Source organism: Lissotriton helveticus, chromosome 12 (genome assembly GCF_964261635.1).
Source record: "Lissotriton helveticus chromosome 12, aLisHel1.1, whole genome shotgun sequence".
Taxonomy (NCBI): Eukaryota; Metazoa; Chordata; class Amphibia; order Caudata; family Salamandridae; genus Lissotriton; species Lissotriton helveticus.
This window is the reverse complement of record NC_136073.1, coordinates 280477891-280490837: the sequence shown is the minus strand read 5'-3', so window position 1 is coordinate 280490837 and position 12947 is coordinate 280477891. Positions and strand designations below refer to the sequence as shown.

General features: G+C 43.2%; 1 protein-coding gene across 1 annotated transcript in view; it reads left to right on the top strand.

Moving 5' to 3' along the window:
- Nucleotides 1–12947, top strand: part of LOC144798008 (neural-cadherin-like) — a 566884-nt gene that overhangs the window by 292067 nt on the left and 261870 nt on the right. The window contains exon 21 of the mRNA XM_078668798.1: nucleotides 417–694. Coding sequence (XP_078524924.1) covers nucleotides 417–694 — 278 coding nt within the window. The remainder of the gene's footprint in view (nucleotides 1–416; nucleotides 695–12947) is intronic.

Below are 12947 nucleotides of genomic sequence, written 5' to 3'. Positions count from 1 at the left end.
CACAGTGAAGGCTCTATGGAGGATAGGTTTTATATACCCTATCTATTTTCCATAACAGAAAACCAATTCTGGAAACCAATATCTTTCCAGAAGAAGTTTTGAAAACATTGGTTTATGGTAGTCCTACTTCCCCTAAATCCACTGCTTTACCATCTAAGAGGTTATAGAGTGACATCATTTCTATCACGTTCCCATTGGATTATAATGTTGCCTACAGCTAAAGGAAGCAGGAACATATCTCAAGCAGATTAGCCTTGTTAAGAAAGCTTCTCTTTGGACTTAAATTATGTCTTACTTTTCCCAACTGTCTATATTCTGTTATTATTTTAAACCTATTGTTGAATTAAAAATCACAGGAAATAATTCCTGTTTACAACATACAGCCAAATAAATTGTTGAATTAATTATCCTTTTAGATCCAGCTGGCAATGAAGGTGGATGCTCTGCAGATTAGTTATGATGAATGCATGCGAAGAGACTGTGGCAATGGCGGTGGGTGCACCTCCTATTTCACAGTCACTGAGGCGCCGTCTGTGATGGATGCTGGCAACGTTTCACTTGTGTCCGTTACACCGACCTTCCGAACAGTTTGTACCTGTGAAGCCATGGATAAAGTACACAAGTCGTGTACCTCTTATGCAACTGGCCCTTGTCGAAATGGCGGAACGTGTGTGGACTCCAGGAATGGCTACAGGTAGGCCGATTGTAAAATAGTGCAAAGAAAATATCAAGTCTCTTGCATATTGGGGTTTATACTGGGAAAAGTACTTTGCACCCAATACCGGGAATACACAGTATCTGAACCAACTGATGGAGATCAAGTAACTTTGAGATATACCCTATACATATTGTACTTACAGGTGATTCTTCTCACTGCATTGATCCCGCAAGCACTCTGACACTGCTGTTGTACAATTGAAGTGTAGACATTTCCACCTAGCTCTTATCTGTGTATCTCACAAGTGCAAGGAGTGCCGTCTCACCTGTTGGAGCACATTCTTACTATTAGCCATCTTTAATGGGCACATTCATTACCTTTAAATAAATCTCACACTTAGAAATGACTTTGTTTGATTAAATCCTTAGCCTTTGGACTGAAGCCAAAACCACTCAGGTGAAATGTTCAAATAATCTTAAACACAGGTCCTTATTCTAGCCTCAATCTGGTCTATTATTTCCTGCTCACTGTACCACTGCACACCGCTTCCAACAATCTGCAAATCACCCATTTTTCTACTCCAATGAGAATAGTCCAATCCAAATTGTATCTCACGTCCACTCTCAATGGTAACAAAAGCAACCACAGACCAGTCTCAAACAAATTTTACCAGAGAAATGTAGCCTGAGTCCTGTGGCACAGTAGGCTACTGGGCCTATATCTGGGCATAAAGGTAACCCTTGCAGAGTATCACTGACAAAAAAAACGATTGTTGGAATGTTTAAGTAATGTCTGCCACAGGTAAATATTCAGGACTCTTTAGAGGCTACAACCAAAATATCCCCGAGACACTCACAAGCAAAATATAATTTTCCAAAGCCACATTGATTTGCCAACTTTTTGTACCCAGTAGAATGTCTGGGAATATGAGATGGAGGAAAACATTCAACCTCTTTCCTCCGCTTACAGTGACAAGGACCTTCATCAAAAAGTCAGCCTCCATTCTTGTGTCTTGCTTTCCATCATTCCAGAGGAGCCATATTTTACTGGAGCGTTTTGCGGACGTCTATCAAACCCCTCCCTCTCTTTGTGAAGTTCAAATCCCCAAATACGCTTTTGTATGTGTTATAGCCATTCTTATTTGGAAACTGATCATTTGACATTAATTTATTACTTGTATAGCATTATTGGATATTACTGTCACTCAGCCTTTTTCTAAGCATTCCCAGATTTGGAAGAGAAGAAATATTAGGAAAAGGAGATGAAGCTAAATTACAAGAAAGATAGTTTGTTTAGGTGGGAAGCCGCCATAAGCAATCTGATCTTCTACTTCCACATCCACCACTTGGCCACCAAACTGTATTTTGTACGTACCTAAGTTCATGTTTCACATATTACTCATGAATGTGTTGGTTTTCACGCAATCCCATTAACTTATTAGAACTGGCTTTGAACCCATTTATGTAGAAGCTTAATTCATATTTTAATTTCCAGATATCTCATTTACTTTTAGGTGACCACGTGTTATTTGATTGGAGTTTAGAGTACTTTCCATGATTTCCTCCAACATTCACCCTGTAACACTAAAAATGAAAAACACTTAAGGAGATAGTTATCACTACTTTAATGTAAAACATTTTTTCAGTGAGAGAAAGGAAATGGGGGAAAGAAGCACAGGTTATGCAATAGATAAAAACAGATGAGGGGAAATGAATGAGAGAAGAGAAAATGTGTAGTAGATTTTGCTGTCTCTTAGCTTGTGTTTGGGTTTTTCTGTGCTATTCAGTGTTATTTTATGCTAGAATGATCTAATCTATGCTCTCCTGCACTGTGATGTGAATGTTTTGTTGTACTGTTTTCTTTTGTGCTGTTGTGTTCTCTGTGAATTGTATTTTTCTGTTGTTCTTGTCCAGAGCTCCCAACCTTTTGTGGGCACAGACCAACATTTACATGTCAAACAAAATGGTGAGCAGCACCCAAACCTTGAACGAACATACAGCTGCACAGGTGATTACTACATGAATTTCGATTAACTTAATCAGTCATTAATTCTGGGTTTTAACCTGATTTAGAAACAGAGGTAACTGTTTTAGTCAAGCAAAATAATATTCTATGAGTTCGATATCTGGTATGGAGGATTCTCCCTCGAGGAAATCTTGTGCAATTTAGTGTGAATTGTTCAATTTTGAGGACTTAACACCAGTAGGTCTAGTCAACAAGTTGCAAGACTAAACTGTATATCAGTTTGAAGGAGGACTTGGTGATTGTTCTTGGAAATTTAGCAGCATCTAGTGCATCTTTCCCATATTAGATCAAGTATTACTCACAAACATTGTAGGATGTGAACACAGCTTTAAAGTGGAGGTTGGAAATTTGGAGCAATCATATAGCAAATGGCGTGTTTAATATCAAAGTACATTAGGCAGTATTTGTCCAGACTTGTGGGATTCAAAAAGTGCTCATAGAAGTTTTAGAGGTGTTAGGCAACAGATAGTTGCTGTATGTAGAGGCACCTTGGTATGTTTAAGTTAATTAGGCTAGTAAAGTTGTTCTAAATCTGATAGAACCTGTCCAACTTTACCTAGACGCATGCGGTTCTTGCGCAAAAAAATCTGGGAAAATTATAGCACCAAGTAGCTAATCTCATTAAAACAGTACATTTTAGCAAAGTTTGCTAAGAATTTAATACCAATTCCTTCCCCCAAGGAATTACTGTCAAATGAATTGTCTAATAGAGCATTTTAGGCTCAGTAGGCCAGTAATCATAATCACAAGATTTTAGAAGTTAAAGACCATTTACCAGGGATTTGGTCTCCTCATTTCCAAAAACTGTTAGGGAAACACACTGGTAACAAACTATGTATAACATCCTATGGCTAGTCATGGAACAGACATATCCAATATTTTGTGTTAATTGTTGCCTCTAAAGATTTCTTATATGGAGATAATTCAATTTTTGCTGAATCAATGGCGCAGTCAAGATAGGTCTTTGGTTAGTGTATCCTCAACAGGCACCATCTTGGATTCTGTGTTATATCACATAGTGCTGTGTAGTTCCTTTATCCTTGACTAGGTTTTCTCTGACAGCATTTACAAGCGTGTCGGGTTTTGGCAATTTGCCAAAGGATCCTTAAGCTTTTCTTTTCATGGACTGGGCTCTCCTTCAGTAAAACATGATTATTCTTGAATTCTATTCCAAGATAGTGGCACTTTTAAAATAAATCATTCTGTATTCAAGTTTTCACCAACAACATTGCAGACACATATTCTCCAAGAATTGCTTAGATCAGCGACCAACACCATTAATGGAAACGTGTTCATTAACAATTCTCACTTGCTTACATCCCATTTCTTTTGGGGGTTTGCTCTCTAACAATAACCAATATAATATGCATTAAACTACAAACACAACTATCTACCCCTTGCAGCTTTCCTCTTCTACCTCGCACCATTCCCTAAAGAGCACATAGTATTACATCTGTATGTGAAATACACAGCATCATTCTATTACAATATTTTAGTTTAACATTTCTCAAACCGCCCAGTTATAATTCGTTCTGATCTCTCCTTTGTTAGCCCATATATGTATCTTGCCCTCTTGTATTAATCAGGAGCAGATATACACCCAGTTCCGTCCTCTCTAGGACTAGTTAAGCCCTAGTAAGCATCAGCACCCTACCCAAATTATCCACCTGCATTTTATTAGTGTTCTGATAAATCTGCACCCCAATGAATTTGAATGTTTCAGCTTCCCAACGGAGAAGGGAAATGTAAAGCAGTCCTATGTGTGGGTTGCCGACTAAGTGGGCAGGACTTGTCCCGAAAAGTCCCAAACCTCTTCAATAGTCCATTACCTCCGGATAACTGTCTCTTGGACAGCTTAACCCCTTCGCCGCGGGCTAATTCCCCCAGCGCCGCGGGGGGCCGCACGCGGCGCCGCAGTGCTCATGACGAGCTCGGCTCGTCATGCATCACGGTGGCGCTGTGCTGATGACGAGCTGAGCTCGTCATGACCACACCCGTTCCAGTGGAACAGCCAGCACAGCTGGGGAATTATCCCCGTGTGGGCGTTCCGTAACGGTCATGACGAGCTCAGTTCGTCATCAGCACAGTGTCACCGTGCTGCATGACGAGCTGAGCTCGTCATGAGCACGCAAGAGGTTAAAAATATAAGTGCATTGTTCGCATACAGAGAGATCACATGTACATCTCAATTCAGACCCAGCTACCCCACTTGTGAGTCTCTCCCCTTCGCCAGCAGCTCCATTGCTGGAGCAAAAAACATGGGTGAAATGGGGCACAAATGTCTTGTGCTCCTTTGAATTTCCCAGTGCTGGGAGAATATCTGTCCCGTGTGAAGTCTTGCAAAGTCCCTCATATAAACCAGCTAGATCCACATTAGTAACCTCTCCCTGATTTCCTTCTTATACAGCACTGCAAACAGAAAAGGCCATAGAAGTGTGTGAAGGAAGTTCTCTGCGTCTAGAGAGGCCACAGCAGGAATAGACCATGACCAGTGTACACCATACATTATAAGAAAGAGCTGACAAAGGTGCAAGTGCGTATTGCGACTCGGAATAAACCAATTTCGATCAGGGTGCACCAGCCTTGTATATAGGGGGTTAGTCTTTTCCAGATAATTTTACCCTGGAGCTTATAGTCCATGTTTAGCAAGGACAGTAATTAATATAATTTCACATCATACAAGACTCGTGCTGGTTTTGGCATTACCACAATCATCACTGTCTTTTTTGAGGCAGACAGCTCTCCCGCTTTGAACGCAGTGTTGTGAATTACCAATACTCTTTGAGAAAACATTGTTTTGTATGTTTAACTTGATGTCTTTCTCCAGGCAAGATTCCTCAGTGCTAGGGTTATCTCTTTGGCTGAAAGTTAAGCCTCTAATGCCTCAATGGCCACATAGTCTAATCTCAGTTGAGGCAAACCACACAAGCACTCTCCAGGAAATTCAAGATCAGAATGCCTCCCTCTGCCCTCTCTGCAAATAGTGTTTCATAATACTGGGTGAAGGGATTATGTATCCTTTCCTGTGTGTGTGATGATGCTGTCTACTCTGTCATGGAGCAAATAAGCAATCTGTCAGTTTCACCCCACACCAGCCATGCAAAGAAACATCCTGCTGTCTCCCTCACCATTTTCCTTAGTCAAATACTCTAAAACTAATTGCCCCGGAGTCTATCCATTAACTCAGCGTGCTGTTTCTGCTTGTATGCCCTCGTCTGGAGTATCCCTGGGTCCAACACCCCCTTTTATCTAGCTCACGTAGTTCTTCTATTCATTTTCTCTGTATCACTGGAACTGGTTTGATACTGTATATAGAGTCTAGACTTCAGACGCATTCCTCTCAGCACCACATTGAAAGCTTACCATTGCAGCATTGTGACTTCAGATGTTCCCGTCATTATCGTTAAACTAGTTATCAATCTGTTCTTCAATCTATTTTCAGAAGAGGGAATTAATCAGAGCCTCTGCCCTTAACTCCCATGCTGTAATCTCTGATCGCATTGTGCCACCTATAAACTGCAACTGCAGTGGTTTGTGATGTGAGACAGTCCATGCCAGGTAGTCATACTTATCAAATCCCCTCCAGCCGTGACCAGAAAGATATCCAAACGTGAATAGATCGCATGCACCAGAAAAAGAATACTCTCTGTGTTCAGCTCCCTCCAGGGTTCCAGGAACTGCCACTGTGCCATCCGCACTTTATATTTCTGTGGATTCGACCTACATGTTGCGTCCTGTAAAGGGGGATAGACCGGTCTATATTTAAATCTAACACCATGTTGAAGTCCCCAAGCCTTTGGTGTGTATAATCTAGTATAGATAGTAGTCCAAATATTGTCCCTGCACCAAGTTCAAAAATCTATGCTTGCCAAAGATTTTGATTTCCTCTCAATTGTTCCTTCCAGGATGGTGTACCCCCCCCCCTCCCAATCTATATGAGAGTCGCTAATAAAATTGGGTATCCCTGGTGGTATCCATATCAGTGTCCCCTATGAGAATGCAGATAAAGTGATTTCCCAAAGCAGACAGTCCAATCTTTTCATAGCTTATCAAGTTCCTCTTTTACTAAGTGTGTCTCCTGAAGAAATGCAATTTCCACCTTTATTCGCTTTAAGACAGAGAACAATCTGTGTCGCTTGTCGTCTCTACCCAAGCTGCATATATTCCAGGTCAAGAGATTATAACTTCTTTACCGTGGCAGGGTTGTAAGTCATGGGACTCTAATATCCCATTCCTGTGGTTGTATGATAGAACCATACATGCTATTACCACGCATGCCTCTATAACCTGTCCATTACAACTCATATGCCCTTACCACGGAAACCTTTACCCCCATATACCTTTACAACTCCTGAAACCCTTTGTGTGTGTATGTGCCTGTGTGTATATATGACCTCCAAAATCCTTTCCAAATCCTCAGAAAAGAAAAAGCAGCACTCCCGGGAGGTTATCAGCAATGCGAGATTTATTACCAAGACAGACGCGTTTCGGGAAAGCTCTCTTCCTCGGTGTCAAACAGTAACGCGCTGCACCATTTTTAAACCAGGCATGGATGGTCAACACAAACGAGGGATACTTGCGCAGTTGACACAGTGGTAAGCGCCATTTGTAAATAGAATATTTACATCAAAGTGGGCATTATAAACGACAAAGCATTTCATTAACTCTGTAGTCCAATATATTATGTGCACACCTAGACGAAATCACTATCTAGCCGTGGATCGGCTGTGGCAACCCTGCTGGGTTGCTAATTCCCTTGCACAAATGTTTTTTCAACAATATCAATCGATACATCAATTGACTATAACCTTCCATGAAGTCTTATACAGCTTCCTCAAATAAATGATCAAAAAATGATAAAAAAACGGGACACATATCTCATCCAATCTAGAATCAATATTTCAACTCAATTCTCCTTCATCCCCCCCCCCCCATTCCCCCTCAATGGAAATTAAAAAACACACACAATTTAAAAAATACTTGAACATGTCTGAAAATATTCGAAAAATTCGAAAGAATTTGAGGAATTCGAAAAATAAACAGTCCCAATTGTGAAGCAGATTGCATAGAATACATTTTCTACATTTTCAATCTATGACTCTTCTAACCCAAGTGTACTGCCATCTCCTCCCCGCTGTTTAGGCCTCCAGGGATCTTGGTTTGCAAATCCACTATGTATCGGGATTCCAGTCTTCTAAGTTTCTGCACTCTATCTCCTCCCCTCAAATTTTTTGGTACATGATCTAAACAGGAATACTGAAGGAAATTTCTATTACTTTTGTGCTTGATCGCAAAATGTCGAGCAACCGGATAGGAAAAGTCCTTTCTCACGATTGCTCGCATGTGCTCAAGAATTCTTAGTTTGACTGGATTGATGGTGCTCCGTATGTATTTTAAATTACAGGGACAGCATAAACAGTATATAGCATAGCTGGTATGGCAGGACATGAATTTATTGATTTTTCTGCCTCCCTTACATCCCTTTACCTCATAAGACAACGTTCGCCTGCTGAAGGCGGAGGCTTTACATCTTCCGCAAGGGAAGAAACCCCTTGCCTCTTGTATCGACCCTGTTTTCTTTACAACCGGGTCTAGATGACTATGTACAAGTTGGTCTCGAAGAGACCTGGCTTTTCTGAAAGTTATCAGAGGAGCGGGAGGTACATCTGAGCCAATAATGTTGTCAGTCTTCAAGACATGCCAGTGTTTTTTCATTAGAGACCTGAGCCAATTTGAATCACGGGAATATGTGGTTATGAGCCTAAATCTCCCATCCTCCTGATTAGATCTTTCTTTCTTTTCACACAATGACTCCCCGGTAGTCGTTCCACCCTGTGGAGTGCATTCTTAAGGAGATTAGCCTTGTAGCCTCTTGCCAGAAATCTATCCACACTGCCTTTAGCTGCTTCCTCAAAGTCACGGTCCATCGTGCAGTTGCGCCTGAGTCTAAGAAACTCCCCGTATGGAATGCTGTTAATTAAACTACGGGAATGACTACTTGACGCATGCAGCGTGTTATTTCCCGCAGTGAGTTTTCTATAGAGCGCTGTCTTAATTTTCCCATTGTGTATCTCTACCCTAAGATCCAGGTAGTTAGCTGCCACCAAACTCACCTGGCCAGTAAATCTTAGGTTACAGCTGTTATCATTCAACAATCTTATATAACATTCAGCCTCCTCTATGGAACCATTCCAGACCAAAAACAGGTCATCAATGTATCTGTGCCATGATACGATTTTATCTGACCATATCTCATTCCCCAGGGCCCAGGCTACCTGCTCCTCCCACCAGCCCACAAATAAATTTGCGTAGCTGGGGGCTAAGCAGGAGCCCATCGCCGTACCAGAGACTTGTCTGAAAATATTGTCCTGAAAAAGAAAAATGTTATTCCAGAGACAAAATTCAATGAGTTCTAATAACATCACATTGTGCATGGCCAACTTTAATGGTCGCTTCTTTAAAAAATATTCGACCGCATGTAGGCCCTGAAGGTGATCTATGCATGTGTAGAGGCTGGTTATATCAAGTGTGATTAAACAATACGTGGGTTGCCAGTTCAACTTCTCAATCTGCTCGATGAAGTCCGTAGTGTTCCTGATGTAAGATTTCAACAAGAGGACTGACTCAAACAAGAAGTGATCTAGAAATCTAGAAAGGTTCTCCGTCAGTCCGCCCATCGAGGAGACTATGGGCCGCCCCGGTGGTTTATCCATGCTCTTATGTACCTTAGGAAGGTAATAAAAGGTTGGTAGAATCTTAATGGTTTTTAAAAAAAGATACTCATCCAGGTCAAGCATATGTTTGTCATGCCATTTTTTCATCAAACTATGTAAGTTCTCTATGCTTTTATGATACACATTCCTTGAAGATAGTTCATAACATTTCCTGTCTCCGAGCTGCCGCATAGCTTCCTCCACATATTGGTCCCAGGAAAGAAGCACGACATTCCCCCCCTTGTCCGAAGGTTTACAGATAATGGCGGTGTCTTCTGCCAAATGTTTCACTGCCAGTCGTTGAGCCTTGGTTAAGTTGTCCGTCCTCCTCGTTGGCATTTTGTTGACTCTAAAAGCCATCAGCTCCCTGATGATCAAATCTGAGAAGGTGTCTTTGGCATCAGGAGGCATCTGTGGTAGAAATTTAGAAATCGGTTTCAAACCACTACTCGGCGCCTCTATACGCCTGCAGGTGGAACAGATTTGTGGCATGGTGCACAGCAGAAGCTGTGGATCCACTCTCTGCCCCCTTTCAGAGGTTCTCCTCTTCCTTCTTTCTCTTGCCCAGCAGGGCTCTGCTCTGGGCACTATCAAGGGCTACCACTCGGCCATTTCAGCCTTCTTAAGGCTTCCTGATCAGCCTTCTCTTTTCAAGTCCCCTGTTGTAAATAGATTCTTGAAAGGCATCACACACATGTTTCCCCCTGTTCCCTTTGTGATGCCTCAGTGGAACTTGAATCTGGTTCTAACGTATCTGATGTGCGGTCCCATTGAGCCACTACATAACTGTCCTCTTCGTCTTTTGACTCTTAAAACTGCATTCCTGGTTGCCATCACCTCTGCCAGGAGAGTTGAGTGAGCTCCAGGCTCTATCTTCTAAACCTCCTTTCCTCTCTGTCCATCCGGACAAGGTTGTTCTGAGGACTCGTCCTTCTTTCCTGCCCAAGGTGGTCACAGCCTTTCATATCGGGCAGTCCATCACCTTGCCCACCTTCTTTCCGCCTCCGCATCCCTCGAAAGAGGAAGATAGGCTCCACCGTCTGGACCCAAAACGTGCGCTCTCCATCCGTCTGGATCGCACATGCCAGTTCCAGGTGGATGACCAGCTCTTTGTTGGTTACCTGGGCGCTAAGAAGTGACGGGCGGTGCACAAGCGGACCATCTCTCGGTGGGTTGTCTTGTGCATCAAGGTTTGCTACTCTTTGGCGAAAAAAGGGCCTCCTGTTGGGCTGCACGCCCATTCCACTCGGGCCACTGCGGCTACTACTGCCCTGTGTCGGGGAGTCCCCTTGCAGGACATCTGTCAGGCAGCTACGTGGGCCTCGCTGCACACGTTTGCTAGACATTACTGCCTGGACAGCCAAGTCCGGAGAGATGGCTTTTTCGGCCATTCCGTTCTCCAGGACTTTCTGGTGTGATCTTGGTTCACAGACCCACCACCGGGGTTGGTATTGCTGAGGTATCTATTCTAAGGTAATGAATCTAACACTAACCTGTTTCTTTCAGACGCACAAGTTATTTACCTTCGGTAACGAAATATCTGTAAGAAACAGTAGTTAGTGTTAGATTACTTACCGCCCCACCCATCCTCCCCTTTCTGAAAACCAATGTCTAGGGTTAAGGACATCCCTTTCAGGCCCTAGTTTCATGGCACCAGTGTCGGTTTCTATCATGGCTCTGCGTTCCTGGCGCGGATAGCTATGTACAGAACTGACGTCAGCGCGTGAGGGCGGCATCTAAGTACTCCGACGATGTCATCCCGGCGATCACGACGCCGATGACGGACGCGGAGCCGCAGAGGACGCCTACTGACGCTCAAGGGGACTGCTACGCAAAACTTTCCGGATCCAGTCTGATGCCTGGGGATATTCTAAGGTAAGGAATCTAACACTAACTACTGTTTCTTACAGATATATCATTACCAAAGATAAGTAACTTGTGCTTTAAGGCAATTCTTCAGAAATACATCCACTCTCTGACCTTCTTGTCCCTCGGGTACACCCTATAGGCGAATATTTTTTTTTTGTTATCAAACTTTATTGAGCATACAAGATTCATACAGCATATGCATGTCTGGTCGACAAATATCAGCAGAGTAACGCTCAGTGAACTCCCACATAACAAAGCCAAAGGTCACAATAACTAGCATATGAATACAAGCACCATACATAAAGCAGAGTTAAAGTGACTGTCGCAGAGCACATGAACCCCCCACTTCTCACATCCCAGGGTGGAACAGTAGCGTCCGGGCATCTCAAGGAGTACTGAAATCAGAGGCCGAAGTTGCAGTGCTCATTCAGAGTCTAAACCAGTACAAGTCATTAAATACTCCCGCAGAGGGGCCCATACATCTCTGGGCCGTGAGGAGAGTGGACGTTCTTCTGCATAGGTCTCCAACTGGTACCTACAGTACACCATGTCCTTTAACCAGCTGTCCGCTTTAGGGTACATCTGACTATCCCATGTAAACAAAGTGCGTCATTTTGCCAATAGCAAGGCCAACTGTACAAATTTTCCCACCATACCTCGAAGATGGAGATCATGACCCAGCAAACACAGCGACGGCGTATTGTGTAAGTTTAATCCTGTCATGTCAGTGATAAGAGCTAGAACCTTTTCCCAGTAATTAAACACTTGCTTGCACTGCCACGCTAGGTGTATAAAACCAGCCCCCCCGAGCCCACATAGTTTACACTCATCAGTCGCCCTGAGGCCGATCCTCCATAGTCTGTGAGGGGTGTAGTATGTTTGATGGAGGAATTTAAGGTGAATGATGCAGAGGTTGCTGTTGGACGTTAAGCGCCCCGTAATTGAGCATATTTTCATTCATTCCTCCTCTGTGATGGAGGGATCTATTTCAGTGTTCCAGCGGATAAGACTGGTGGCAGTGTTGTGTGATGTGTCCTTCCGTATGACCCTATATAACTTGGTGACTAGTTTCTTTCTAGTTGGGGTAGTGAGTAACAATTGGAAGGCCGACATTGTCTCCGGTTCATCCGGGAAACAAGGGTAATGATCCTTAATCGCTCGCTGGAATCGATAGCAGGTGAACTGAAATAGAAGTGTAGGATTGTGTATATAAGATCAATCGTCCCCTGTAAGGTATGTACCCTCCGGGAACCAATCACTCTTGTGTGTGATGCCCGCCTCACGAAGCACCAGGACAGATCCCCTATCTTGGGCAACCGACAGTGCGGCATGTCCCTCTAGGGGCATTGCAGGTGCATATAAGGGAAGCTTCTGCGTTCGACGTCCAATCGCTTGCCATGCCGCCACTGTGACATTGAGTGTATTAATTTCTGCCCTGGGAGTGTGTCTATGCATATGTGTGATGATGCCTCTCAACGGGACCGGGTGTGCGTCGCCCTCCTCCACCGCAACATGTGGGATGAAGTTGTGCGGTCTATACCAATAGTAGGCGTATTGGGCCTGGAAACATAGATAGTATATGTAAAAATCCGGTGCATTGAACCCACCCTTCTGGCACGTTAGTGACAGTGTACGCCAGCGAATTCTCGGTTGTTTGGTACCCCAGACAAGTCGCAATAACT